The sequence below is a fragment of the Ceratotherium simum genome, chromosome 2, assembly GCF_057802395.1.
Source record: "Ceratotherium simum simum isolate JZ-2026a chromosome 2, ASM5780239v1, whole genome shotgun sequence".
NCBI classification, from domain to species: domain Eukaryota; kingdom Metazoa; phylum Chordata; class Mammalia; order Perissodactyla; family Rhinocerotidae; genus Ceratotherium; species Ceratotherium simum.
The window spans coordinates 20,096,220-20,111,630 of NC_141901.1; the positions used below are offsets into that span (position 1 = coordinate 20,096,220).

The window sequence follows — 15,411 nt, forward strand, 5'->3', positions numbered from 1 at the left end:
ACAAAAAAAAGTAGAAAATATATTTGCCTTAGAAGGATATTCACCTTCTTCATTTGTTTTTCTGAATTTCTTTTTCTACCTTTTATTTTGTTGAGAGGATAATGAGTCCAATTACCTTGGTTGAAATGAATATTCCAGAAAAGGTTTCCATTGGTAAGTGGTCTGGTCTCAAGAGACAGATGTTAACAAATGAAACAACTGGGGTAATAAAAGCAGAAAAGAAAACTATGTCTGAGGTGATATTGCTGACTTTCAACACCATTTAATTTGAAAGAGTGGTTAAAACCTATCTTAAAGCTGAAATAAAAATTTCCATCCTATGACACAGTCAGACTAGGTCAAGACTAACTTAGCATCCATGTACCGACACAGCAGATCATTTATAGAAAAAAAAAATAGGCAAACTGGTTGTTTTGGGCCATTTTCAAAATATATCATTTGTTTGAATTTTTTACTTCGTAATAGATTATTGTAAAAATGTCTTAGAACTTAAAAAGCATTGTTGAATTGGATAAGTAGTTCCAAGATTGGGAAGAGAAGGGAAGACAATGGTGATTTATTTTAGAGGATGAGTGCACATAGTGTCTTAGGTAGTACCAAAGGGACAATAAAGATATGGGAAACTGTCCTTAAGCCCAAGGGACAAGTGTGATGCCAGAAATTTGAGGTAAAAACATATGAGGTAGAAGTCTGGAAGACTGGAAAGGAGTGGAGAACTAAAGACAAGGGCAGAAACAGGATGAGAGGATTCAAGACATCTTTCTTTGAAAGAGTGTTCGTGCCTTTATTTTATTGGCCAGTGCCTGTGCAGCATGGGTGGATTAGCCCAGTTTAATATTACAGATCTGTAAAAGCAGACTGAAGATGAATTACCATAAAGATAGAATGAAAAGTTCAAGAGACTGGCATCAAGGAAGGAAGGAGTTCCAAAAGAAAAAGAATCTTTAACAGTTTCATATTACTACTGAGAGGCCAAATGAGATAAGGTTAAAAAGTGTCCATTAAATTGAGCAGCGTAGAAGTCATTGGTGAATTTGTCATTGGTAGTTTCATGAGAGTGTTGGGGCAGACGTTAGACATCAGTAGGCTAAGGGGAAGCCTGGAGGCGAGGAATAGAAACAGCAGAAGGACGTGTTATAGCTAAAGGAGATCACAAGGTAAGGGAAGAGCTTGTGTTTCAGATTTCCTGGAGAAAACAAAGGGTCAAGTCAGTGTGAATGTTTCTTAGACAATACATGAAAAGATAAAACTACTCATAATATCAGAGTTACAGCAAAAAAAAAGTGATTCATAATGAACATAAGAGTTACAGCAAAAAATAGTAATTTATGACATGTGAAGTTATTCTTGACCCTTTCACTGCAGTAATTCTAAAAAGTCTTCTGGTTCCTCAAAAAGGCCTTTCTGCTGAACAAAGTTTGCCCTCTTATAAGTGGAATCATATAGTATTTGTACTTTTATGACAGGCTTATTAATATAATGTTATCAAGGATCATCTGTGTTGTAGCATGTGTCAGAATTTCCTTCTTTTTTAAAGCAGAATAATATTCCATTGTACATATATACCACATTTTGTTTATCCGTTCGTTTGTTGATAGACACTTAGGTTGCTTCTACTCCTTGGCCATTATGAATAATGCTGCTGAATATGGTTGTACAAATATCTCTTTGAGCCCCTGCTTTCATTCTTTTGGATATATACCCAGAAGTTGAATTGCTGGATTATGTGGTAATTCTATTTTTAATTTTTTGAGGAGCCACCATGCTGTTTTCCATAACAGTTATACCATTTTACATTCCCACCAATGGTGCGCAAGGGTTCCAGTTTCTCTGCATCCTCACCAATATCTGCTGTTGGCTGTTTTTGTTTTTTTTTAAATAGTAGCCATCCTAATGGATGTGAGGTGGTATCTTGATTTGAGTTGCCTTCGTTTTATAAAAAGTCTAATATATTTTAAAAGATGCACTTTCAATGTTGGTTGGTTAAATGTATTTGTATCACAAAAGGATTTTTTGCTCTTCAAAAATTTTTTCCTCAGGGTTCTTCTAAATAGAACATTTCTCTAATATTTTGATGTATAGATCAACAATTTCTATATATAGTGAGGTATGCTTATAATGAGGCAGTAATAGAATTGTCTCAGCTCTGACTGGATATATTGAGATTTTATAGCAGTAGATGGTGGCTGCACAAGATAACTCAATCTTTTGTTTCTTTCCCCCTGAGCTCTTTTCTTCCCTCTGCCCCTTCCTTGTGATTTAGAGAGATCCTGTTTGCCATGTTACCATGGAAAGATAGTAGGTACCTGGTAGTGAGGCAGAATTTATCATTAAGAAATAACATTCGTAAAGTGTTAGGAGAATCTATGATTGAGTGTTATGCAGATTTAGCTGTCAGTATCTTGTCTTATAGTGGGCATAGACTCATTGAAGACCTAGTTGAGCCCCACAGGGGCCTCAACCCTAAGTAGAAGAGCCTGTTTGTCAGGCTCATCTGGCCACCTTCAAGACGTTGTTAGTGCTAAGCATAGACCTGGCCTCCAGCAGTACCGTCTCAAGTAGTAAGGTTATCTTTCAGCAGGAAGTATAATCCTACGAAGCAAAGCAAATAAAGTAGTTATTTAGCAACTAACTACTCAGTGAATTCCACATCGGTCTCAGGTTCTGGGAAATGTTCCATCTTGCTTCTAACCAGGAGGTCCATGGCTCCCCAAAGCTGGGCCACTAATATTTAGGGATGGCAGCTGTATTAGTGTGCTAGGGCTGCCATAATGAAATACCAGACTGGGTGGCTTAAATTACAGACATTTATTTTCTCACAGTTCTGGAAGCTGAAGTCCGAGATCAAGGTGCTAGCTGGGTTGGTTTCCTCTGAGGCCTCTCTCTTTGGTTGCAGATGATTGCCCTCTTGCTGCCTCTTCACATGGTCATTCTTTTTGTACGTGTGTATCCCTGGTGTCTTTGTGTGTCCAAAGTTCCTCTTCTTATAAGAACACCAGTCAGATTGGATTAGGGCTCTCCCCAATGGCCTCATTTTAACTTTCACCTCTTTATAGGCGTCTCCAAAGACAGTCACATTCTGAGGTACAGGGGGTTAGGGCTTTGACATACGAATTTTAATATATGAATATCAGCCCATAACAGTAGCCAAGGCACAATAACAAAAATAAGTGCTGGATTTGAGGAAACTCAGTGACAGAACTCTTGGGACACATCATGGCTGCATTTTTCAGAACTTTCTGAATGATGGTACAGGATCCCAGGGTCTTCTGACCTAGCTTCACCAACCCAATGCAGATGTCTTTGCCAAAAATGTCTCCTCAATTACGAAGATCCATTCATCCAATACTTGACTAGTGTATCACGGAAGATGTGACAGAGGCTTGAATTTGCAGTTAGAAAACACCTTATCTTCATAGACTCATTTATGCTGCTTTGTGAACATAGTTAAAAACTTCTGAAAATGACTTTTAACTGAACACTAAACCTAATTAATGAGATAGATGTTTTGTAAGAACATAAGCTGTGTTTTCATCAGTCAGAAATTCCAAATAGTTCAAGTTCACTTCCCATGACTTTTCTGGGAATGAATTGTAGCATTGACCTCAGTTCCCATAGATTCACCCAAGTAATATCAAGATAAAACTGAGACTAGGAATATGCATGTTTTGTCTTGTGTTGGCCAACATAGCTAGGCGAAGTCCAGTAATGTGGCTGTAGCTAGTTATCAGTAACATCTTTTATTTCCAGGCGTGCTCCTGGACCCTAGTAAAGTGAAACAGTCTGCTTTCATCTAGTTGGTAGCCAATGGGTAGGGAATAGTCCCTATGTTTCCCTATATCCAGAGCATATTTTACAGATTGGGTTCTGTATTGATCATAATCGTGGTTTTGTTAGAATTTGGCTCCACTTTTACCTTATTTACAATAAATAGAAGGGATTGAAAATGCTATTAGTTACATATTGGTGATCTTCTGCCTTTCATTTTTCTTGACTTCTTCTATTGATGTTTACATCAGTATCCAGGACTAAGGAGAGACAATCATTACCATTCATGTAGATCACATCCAAGTTCACTACTGGACAGGCCTTACAAGAAGAGAACAAGTCCCCATTTTGAACTGAATGTTCATTTAGTTCTCAGTTGACAAGCTACGGTGATAATTGGGGGTGTTTTATGAGAGATAGAATAATAATAATAGCTATGATTTTGTTGAGCCAAGAACTATTCCAAGTACATTATGTATATTAACTCATTTAATTCTCTTAACAGCCCTGTGAGATAAGTACTATTGTTGTCCCTGTTACAAATGGGAAAGGGAGGCACAGAGAGGTAAAGTATCATACCTGATGCTGTTCAGCTGGAAAGTGGTGGAACTATGATTTGAACTCAAGCAGACTGACTCCAGAGAGACTGTGATCATAGCCATTATATTATTATGTTTAAATGCCAATGTAGAAAATACACTGGAGGAAGAGGCTGGTGACCCATATAAGAGGATTAGTGAAAAGTATATGGATATATAGTATTTTAACCTTTCTGCAAAATTAACAGAAAGCTGTAGTATTTGTCAGTATATTCTAATTGTACATCTGTTTATGTCTAGCACACATGTAAGCCATATATAATTTTTTTATCTATTTATTTTTTCCCCCAAAGCCCCGGTAGATAGTTGTATGTCATAGCTGCACATCCTTCTAGTTGCTGTATGTGGGACGTGGCCTCAGCATGGCTGGAGAAGCGGTGCGTCGGTGCGCGCCTGGGATCCGAACCCGGGCTGCCAGCAGTGGAGCACGCGCACCCAACCGCTAAGCCACGGGGCCGGCCCACATGTAAGCCATATAATCTGTTCCTTTAACTATCAAAATATTTTCCTTCTGTAGAATTGCTTTTATAATTAAATTTCAAATGTAGTCATTAAAATTACCTATAAACTCTTCTTGTTCCCACCACCAACATAAAAGAAAAAGATTTTCAATATTCTGAATAGATCAAATTTTAATTATTAATCTTGTCCAAACTACTCAAAAGTTCTTATATTTAATACCTGCATCGAATTACTATAATCAGCTTGCAAAGTTCTTTGTCTCTGAAGGGAAAACAGAAACATAAAATAGCAATTTATTTTGTTTAAATTGTTTAATTTTATTTCTTACCATTTTGTTGTGTGTGTGTGTGTGAGGAAGATCAACCCTGAGCTAACATCCATGCCAATCCTCTTCTTTTTTTGCTGAGGAAGACTGGCCCTGGGCTAACATTGGTGCCCATCTTCCTCCACTTTATATGGGATGCCACCACAGCATGGCCTGACAAGCGGTGTGTCGGTGCGTGCCCGGGATCTGAACCTGGGCCGCCAGCAGCGGAGTATGCGCACTTAACTGCTATGCCACAGGGCCGGCCCCTCTTACCATTTTTAGTTATATATAGTGTTCTTTCAAAATATGGGGCTGATGGTTATCTCCCATTTGTATAACTGATTTCACCAATTAACTAAAGAAACACATGATTTTAATTTTATTTGTAATAAATGACCCCCCAAAAAATGGATACTCTAAGATCTAAGACTTTTTTTTCCCGGTGTTTCCTAATTGTCGAGTTGATAAAGTTTTACCCAGTTTATCAGTAATACAACTTAAATTCATCATCAGCAAAATCTAGTTTGATAGTATTGTCCAGGCATGTCACTGTATTAAAATGAGAAGAACAGAGCTTTGAGGGTCAGGATGATCTGAAGTTGATTCCTAGTTCCTCTATACTAACTCTGTCACCTAGATAGGTTAATTAGCCTTTTTGTATTTATTTCCTATTCTGTAAAATGGAGATTATAATAGTTGCTTTATTAAATTGTAGAGATTAAAGGAGATAACATTTGTTCAGTTCCTGGCACTAGGTAGCTGCTGAATAAATGATAGTGTCCTCAATAATGATGTAATAGTGGTTCATAATAGTATTTGTCTTGAGTTCTTAGCTTTAGAGAATGTAAGAGTTTTTAAAATCATGCTGTAAACAAACATTTTTACTCCATGTAATTACTTTTTTTATCCAATGTTTTTATTGTGGTAAATACACATAACATAAAATTTACCATCTTGACCATTTTTAAGTGTTCTTAAAAATATATTAATGTGGTATTAAATATATTCATAATGTTGTGCAGCCATCACCACCCTCCATCTCCATAACTCTTTTCATTTTGTATAACTGAAACTCTATTCCCATTAAACAGTAACTCCTCATTTCTCCCTCCCTCCAACCCCTGGCAGCCACCATTCTACTGTCTGTCTCTATGATTTTTGACTACTCTAAATATATACACAAAAGAATTGAAAACAGGGTCTCAGAGAGATATTTGCATGTCCATGTTCATAGCAGCATTATTCACAGTAGGTAAAATGTGGAAGCAACCCAAGTGTCCATCAATGGATGAATGGATAAGCAAAAATGCAGTATCTACATACAATGGAATATTATTCAGCCTTAAAAGGAAGGAAATTCTGACATATACTACAGTATGGATGAACTCTGAGGACATTATGCTAAGTGAAATAAGCCATGTAATTACTTTTTAAACTTATCTTTAATTTTTTTCACACACTCAAAACTGTTTTATTTATTTATTTAATTTTTTATTTTATTTTTTTTGGTGAGGAAGATCAGCCCTGAGCTAACGTCTGCCGATCCTCCTCTTTTTTGCTGAGGAAGACTGGCCCTGGGATAACATCTGTGCCCATCTTCCTCCACTTTATATGGGAGGCCGCCACATCATGGCTCGACAAGCGGTGTGTCGGTGCACGCCCGGGATCCGAACCCCAGGCCACCACAGCAGAGCACGCGCACTTAACGGCTATGCCGCTGGGCTGGCCCTAAAAACTATTTTAAATATTATATTAATGTAAAACTTTGTCTTGCCAGCAGAGAGCATAATTTATTCAGTTCTGTGGGATGTAAGTTATGATTTATAAATATCCAAGAAAGTGCTCTCTCTTCTTTTGAATTTCTAGAATTAGATATTAAACTTGAATATTCTAGACCTTTCCCCACTCTTGAGTCTGGTGCTTTAGTTTTCCTAAATAGGAGAAAAGTTTATTTGAATTTTTAAAATCCTAATTTAAGAATTAGTCCATTTTAGTGCATTATTTGATTTTTAATTTTAGTCAGATTATTCTATTAACTTTCGTCTCTTTTTAAAAATTTGAGTGGCACGGTCTTTTTTTTCTTAAAGAAATCCATCAATATTTATCTAATATCGGATAAGATGGAAATGAAATTTAGTTCATATTAACATGTTGCTTACTTAATGCTAATTGCTCATAGATTAATGGAAAATTCAAAATGCTCGTGTGGTTAAGAGTCAGGACTTCTAGTGCGTGTTGGTTCTGCTACTAACTTCCTTTGTGGCTTTGAGAAAGATATAACAACTACAAAGATTTAGTGTTTGAATGTAAACAGAATAGTTTGCCAGAAGCATTTGATGAAAGGCAAATTAAAGAGTTTTTTTGCTTACATATAAAATTCTCTAATTATTTTAAAAGAACTTGATTTCATTTGAGTTTGTAAAATCAGTTAAAGGCAGTAATATGGTGGTGGTGATCCTTTTTATTAGTGGAAAAAGCGTGGGCTCCAAGAGTCAAACCAATAGAGATTTGAATACCTACCATCACTCGGTGTAATCTTGGGTGTTTTTCACAACTCTGACCCTTGGTTTCTACATCTGAAAACTGGTTTTCATAACAGCTATTATTTATTGTCATGTGGCAGGCGTTGTGCTGAACACTTCAGATATATTATTCTATTTTATTTTATTCATATAATAACCTTATACTGTAAATAACTACTTTCTCCTCATTTCATAGGTGAGGAGCTAGGGTGCAGAAAAGTAGATAACTTGATCCAGGTCACATAATTAAATTCATGATGTTAAAGGATTAGAGATGATATATGTAGCAGTGTCAGACTTTGAGTAAGTGTTCAATAAGACATTGTGTATTATTGTTGATGCTGTTATTAAAAAAAACAAAATGCATTCAGATCAGACTTGATTTGTAAGTTATCTGTGAGCAGCAGATTAAATCCTTCTTTGGATGTCTATTTCCCAATTCTGATTCCAAAATTCTAAAGTGAAATTTCAAGATTGTAAACAACTTGAAGATAGGCAACCATGTCTTTTAAGTTTCTTTTATATTCCATAGCTCTTAGTATAATATACGTTTGAGAAAATAGTATGCATTTGGTAAATACTTATTGTTACGAATTTCTCTTGAAAGGACAAATGTGGATATATTTATAAATAAAAAATGGCCATTTTCTGACAAATATTTCATTTTCTCTCCTCTAAGAGCTAATTGTTTCATTCTATTATTCTTTTTAAAAGTTGCCATTGAAGGGTAACTCTAGGACTTTCATTCTAAGAGTCTTTTGTCTTCATACTGGTGTAAGAAAAAAAAATGAGAAAGCTATAGAGAAGGCTGACCTCTCAAGAATTTTTGTGTGGGGAATTACTAAGGCATGAAAGTCCATAAACCATTTTTTTCCATTTTATTTTTTGTGTATTTTCAACAAGCTGTGCTTCTAGTTAGTAAAAGTTGGCAATTTTTTTATACCAGGTCAAATTCCATTCTTATGAACTCATAGAGTTCATAGAACATAATGAAGTCTAAATTCAACCATAAATTGAGTATATTTTAATAAAAATTGTCTAGTTTATTTGGAGTTCAGTTTACCTCAAAACATTCTTTAAGAATAACAAATTTTATATACACATATACAAATCCTATAATGTATATTCTAGTTTCAAAAAATAACATGTATAGTTTTATTCTAACAGTAATATATCTGGAAATGATGCTGACGTACCAATAACTTTTCTTCATTAGAATATAATTCTGTGATATTTTGTCAAATAATCAAGTATTTATACATTTGGAGCAAATGACTTCTTTCTTGGAAACTTAAAATTCCAGTGTTTCATCACAGGAATAACTCGTACACTTGTTTGTTTACAAGTAGTAATTGAAAAGTGGGAAGAAGAGACTGTCAAATGGATGAGAATAAGATATTTTTTTTCCTTCGTTATCTTCCTGTGCTTGGTCAGGGTTTTTTTCTTTCATATGCTCTTTAGAACTATGATGCTTTGGCCTACTATGAATCTTTGTCTTTTTGTTCACTGATGTATCCAAGGTCCTGGAACAGTGCTTGGCTCATAGTAGATCTCAAATATTTATTGAACGAGAGAATAAAGGGTCTCTTGTTCAGATTTCAGGATCTTTAGTATGCATCTTGCTTTTTTACTTAACAAATACTTTGTGAGGTTTAACCATTATCCACTAGAATTTGCCTCGTCACTGGACTCTGTATTATGGTATAATATTATATATACTTAGAACTATGTTTTTGTGGTGGAAAGAGGGAAAGAACTTACAGACTTAGAAAAGAATGTAGTCCAAAAAGGCAACTCTACAGAGACAGAGAATCGATTAGTGGTTGCCTGGAGCGGGGGTTGGAGGTGAGAACAGAGACTGACTGCAAGTGGGCAAGAGGGGTCTTTTTTGAGTGAAAGAAGTGTTCTAAAATTGGATTGTGGTGATCGTTGTACAGCTCTGTAAATTTATTAAAAATTGTTAAAATGAGTGAATTTGTGGTAGGTAAACTGTACCTCAGTAAAAGTGTTAAAAAATCAAACCAGGTTGGGAGTTAAAAAATTTTTCAACTTTTTGCTAATTGGAAAACTAAGATGATATTATTTTCATTATTTCTTACTTTGAATATGACGTGTTACCTTAGATAAATGACTCATTTACCTAAAACCAGTTTTTCTGCAAAGTATTTCAGGACAGAGAAACGTTAATTTCATTCTCTAGTAAAGAACTTTCTTCTGTGATATCAGCTTGGAATTTATAAGGCTCTTAATATAAAACATCTTGTTTCAATGTAATTTCCTTACCCTCTTTTATGGACAGTTTGGATTATTTCCAAAGCCATAAAAATGAATAGGTGTGTGAGGGCCGGCTCCGTGGCTTGGCGGTTGAGTGCGCGCGCTCTGATGCTGGAGGCCGGGGTTCGGATCCCGGGCACGCCCCAAGGCACCACTTCTCCGTCCAACCCGGGGCCGAGTCCCACGTGCAGCAACTAGAGGGATGTGAACCTATGACATACGGCTGTCTGCTGGGGCTTTGGGGGGAAAAAAAATGAATAAATAAAATCTTTAAAAAAAAAAAAAAAAAAATGAATAGGTGTAAATTATTCCATGTTGGGGATAGTTGGTTTCCACTAGGTTACAAAGTTAGAATGCACTATTTTTTCCCATTGCCTTTCTAAAAGAATGGTTTAACTTATCTAGATAGCTTTGTTTTCATTTTTTTAAAGCAAATTACTTATGGACTCTCCCCAGTATATTATCCTCTGTCTTTTTTGTTCTTGTTTTTAGGAGATTATTTATGTTTTAAAATTATTTATTGGGAGAAAACCTTTTTCCATGGAACTGGTGTTCTTAGGCGGATTTTTCTGTGTTCTTAGATATTCTGGATATGTCTCCTCCAAAGGAGTATGGCCCCTTTAAAAATTTGACTATATCCTGAAAAATTTTTATAAAAGCTCTTCCACAAATCTAATAAAGGCCAACTAGTTCAAAGATCTAATTAAGGTTTTTGAGATCAGTTAACTCTAACGTCTGACAGTATCAGGCATTGGCAAGGATGTGAGGATATAGAGAGACTGTTGTAATGAAAAGACACTTGCAATTTAAGAATTAATTGAGGTGGCTGGATTTCTCAGTGGTTAGATCATCATGCACTTAGTATGCTGCTTGAAACTATTAGATGATAATAGTTGTTATTGTTACTATTATAGTTGATATATATAGTGCTTGCTGTAAAGACTTTTCTTATAGGAACTCATTTAATTCTCATAGTAATCCTATGAAGTAAGGTCAGTTACCACCCTCATTTAACAGATACAGAACTCACCCAAGGTCACACAGCTAGAAACCCAGGGAGACATTGGTCATAGCCACTGTACCATAATGAAAGGACTACTTTCCTTTTCTTTTTCTTTTGTCAAAAGAAAAAAAATTCTTCATCCTGAAAGGATTAAAAAATACTTAATATAAAAAAATGAAGATTAATACTTTACTGCTAAAAGGAAAAATGTTTCCATCTTTATTTTTATTTCTTCCTTGTTTTCATTTGTTATCTTTGTTTTTGTTATTTACATATTTATATTTTTGTTATTTACGTTATTTTCCAGTGTTATTTTTATGAATCAGTGTTATTTCCAACAATTGACATAGTCTGATTACTATGCTTTTTCATAGAGTGCTAGACTGATAGTTCAAACAATGTTATTTGAATTTAGTCACAAAATCTTGTATTAGAATTTCTTTTTATGTTGTCTGATAGTTAATCAATTGTCTGTTTGAATTGGTTGAACATTTCTGTGGGAAATCTTCAAGCTTTATCTGCAGCTTAAAAGATATGGAGTGTAAATGCACTTCACATTTCTCGCCACTTTTTGAGAAATCTGTATCATTGTAACTCAAAATGTGAACTCTAATTTCACATAAGAATGCTTATGGTTGTTGATTAATTGATGATGTAAGTTATCAATATAAATAAGCAAAAATATTTTAATAAATTGTGTTGAATTAAGCTCATGGTTTTATAATTCTTGATAAATAAAAACTAGAAAAGGTTGTAAACATTTTAATAAGCTTAGTTGTCTCTTACAATATGTTTTTGAGGAAAAGTTGAGGTATTGTTTTCTTCTTAAATCATTCATTCCCATTCCTTTTTTTTTATTTTATTGTTTAGGATTTTGGCCCCCAACAGTAATTTTCAAGATGTTGAGACCCTCTATAACTTCCTAATCAAGTATGAGGTATGAGAAATATTTTTAAATGTTTATCATATTTCCACCATAAACAAGTCTTAATATAAACAAACGTGGGACAGTTCTAAAACGTAATGGAATGCTGTTTAATTGATACTTGCTTTAAATTCTTGAATGCCACACAGAAGTTTGCCAATGACATATTTAATTTTTCCTTTGGTTCTCTAAGTAAAAATGTACAGTAGAGTCCTATAATAATACACTTTCTCCAACACAGAATTGTTTCTTATTGGGGTGCTGTTGGCATTTTGGACAGGTCATTTCTTCATTGTTTGGAGCATTGCAGGATGTTTAACATCCTTGCTCCTCGGATACTAAATGCCACTAGCTCCCCCAGTCATTGTGACAACCAAAAATATTCTACCACCCCACCCAACTCACATACCCAGATGGCCCCTAGGGAGGTAGAACCAACTCTGGTTGAGAACCACTCATTACTGAAAAGGGAAACTATAATTTAGTTTCCTCTATAGCAGCAGCACGGACCCTGGAGTTAGAGCTTGTGGTGAGGCTCCAATACATTTTGTAAATTAACCTTCATGCCTTCCTCATCGTTGCTGAGGCAAGGAAAGTATTCTGTTGATCTTCAGTTTCTCTTTGCCTAAAGTTCTTTGCCCATGTTCCCATATATTCTTTCTTTTCAAGTGTTGTGTGTCTGTGTTTAATTTTAAAATGCTCTAAATGGAGTATGACATATTTTCAGGTCTCACGTTTCTTATGGAGTCAAACTCCTTTAAATATATTTCTTCATTTTTATTCCTGGTTAGCTCTTTATTTTTGTTACATTAAGAGCCTAGTGACTAAGAACACAGACTCTCAGGTCAAACTACCCATGTTCAAATGTTGGTTCTGCCATCTATTAACTGTATTCTCATAGAAGAGTTATTAATCCTCTTGGTCTCAGTTTCTTCATCTGCAAAATGGAAATAACACCAGTAGATAAATTATAGGTATTCTTTAAAGACTAACTAATTTAATATATATAAGCTGCTCCAAACAGTACCAGGCACAGAGTAAGTGTTCAACAAATGTTACCTATTTTATTTAAGGCAAGAAGAGTGTTTGTGTGCTTTTTAAAAAATCAGCCTTAATACTGTATAACCATGTCATGTGATTATTAAGAAGATTTCTTCTTTTGAGATGATTCATATAATTATTTCATCATACTTTCTGTATTTCCAATTGAATCATTAATTCTAACAATAAAAATATATTTGTGGAAACAATAGGACAATTTTAAAATGACATATCCTGGAAAAATCTGGGACATAAGTCTTTTTTGGGTTTAGTGCTTCCTATTGCTGAGAGTATTGGGAAGAAATGCCTAACTTATTATTTATAAGAATATATGGATCTGATTCCCAGATTTTAAAAATTATTTCTTTTAGCGGAACTTCCTTCCCTATACCAATTACTAGATTGGAGATATTTGTCTCACATTATAAACAGTGATAGGACCATCTAAATCTTTTAAGATGTTTGGCTATTTTTATACTTAACCTTTGCCTTTTGTTCTTGAATTTTTAAGAATTAAAAATAATATAGCCATTTCTGATATTTGGCATTCATTGTAAATAGTACAACTAAAAATTAGTGACACCAATTCCACAATCAACTTTATAGTCCCAGCTCTAATGTTTCCTGTCAAAGGCATCTTTTAGCTATTTGTTCCCTGGGAATTAAAATTGTGCACTTGATGGGGCGGCCTGGTGGCGTAGTGGTTAAGTTCGAGCACTCCACTTCTGGCGGCCTGGGTTTCTCAGGTTCAGATCTTGGGCATGGACCTACGCACTGCTCATCAAGCCACACTGTGGCAGGCATCCCACATAAAGTAGAGGAAGATGGGCATGGATGTTTTCCTCAGCAAAAAAGAGGAGGATTGGCAACGGTATTAGCTCAGGGCTAATCGGCCTCACAAAAAAAATAAAATAAATAAAATTGTGTACTTGAGAATAGAAATGATATTTAACAGTGTAATTTAAAATGTCCCAATATGAGAATTAAAAATGTCTTGTATCGGGGCTGAGCCGGGGATGTAGTGGTTAAATGTGCACACTCTGCTTTTGGCAGCCCAGGGTTCGCAGGTTTGGATCCCGGGCATGGACCTACGCACCACTTATCAAGCCATGCTGTGGCAGCATCCCATATAAAGTAGAGGAAGATGGGCACAGATGTTAGTCCAGGGCCAATCTTTCTCAGCAAAAAAGAGGATTGGCAACAGATGTTAGCTCAGAGCTAATCTTCCTCAAAAAAATAAAAATAAACAAGTAAAAATGTCTTGTATCAAAATTAATGAATATGATGAAACAAGATATTGAATTTGTGCTTCAGTTTCCTATATTATTAGTAAATTAACTGCCTGCTTTGTAAGTTATCTACTATGATCTGGAGCCATGTCACCCACCCTTATCCCCCAGCTGTGTTCCAGGATAAGTATGTTTTATGCTTTTAATAAAAACAGTAAGATACCTTAAAAGTTTATTATGATAAATTATCTGCCAATTTCATAGTCATTAAATCTAATATTAAATATTATATATAATTAAATATATAATCCTAATTTTAAGCAAAAATTTAGGATTATATACATTTAAAATTTTATATTTTAAAACTATATATTTTTAACTTTCAGTGAATGAAACATTTTCTACACAAATGTGGTGAATTTCTTATGAAAATACTGAAGACATGGAACTTTTGCAAATAAGTGATACCCTAAACTCTATAAAAGACTTTTATGATATGAATCTTTAAAGTAGTATTAATTAACTAAGGGTAGGAACATTTTTCCCCACCAAAAAATGTACACCGGCTAATAAATATTTTTTTGTGAGGAAGATTGGCCCTGGGCTAACATCCGTGCCCATCTTCCTCTACTTTATGTGGGACGCTGCTGCAGCACGACTTGACAAGCGGTGCATAGGTCTGCACCTGGGATCCTAACCGTCGAACCCTGAGCTGCCAAAGCAGAGCGCGCTAACCTAACGCTAGACCACCAGGCCGGCCCCTACTTTAAATATTTTTAACAATTAATTTAATAAAGGATAGTCTCATTTCTTTTCCCTTCATTAATTCAGCATTTCTGAAAATTTAGGTGCTATGCTATTTGTTGAGTTATCTGATAAAAAGAATTTTCTTCAACCAATTTCCAGATTCTTCCCTGCACATAAATAGCGTATAGCCTAAATCAGTAGTAAGCCTAAGAAATACAGGATTCCTTCACTGTGTCCTCCACGTGTGCCACGACTAGTTATTGTATGATTGGGGACTTTTATATTTATAGTAGTAAATTATGTCTCTAAATTATGATATTTATGAACTTAAACATATTAGTTTATAATTTTATTTATTTATGTTTCCCCCAAAGCCCCAGTAGATAGTTTCATGTCATAGTTGCACATCCTTCTAGCCGCTGTATGTGGGATGCGGCCCCAGCGTGGCCGGAGAAGCGGCGCGTCAGTGCGCACCCGGGATCCGAACCCGGGCCGCCAGCAACGGAGCGCGCACACTTAACCGCTAAGCCACGG

At 35.4% G+C, this 15,411-nt stretch overlaps 1 protein-coding gene across 2 annotated transcripts in view; it reads left to right on the forward strand.

The window, feature by feature from the left end:
- SWT1 (SWT1 RNA endoribonuclease homolog) overlaps nt 1-15,411 on the forward strand; it is a 103,861-nt gene that overhangs the window by 74,174 nt on the left and 14,276 nt on the right. For both annotated transcript variants that reach the window (XM_087438909.1, XM_087438902.1), the window contains exon 17: nt 11,806-11,872. In XM_087438909.1, coding sequence (XP_087295035.1) covers nt 11,806-11,872 — 67 coding nt within the window. The remainder of the gene's footprint in view (nt 1-11,805; nt 11,873-15,411) is intronic.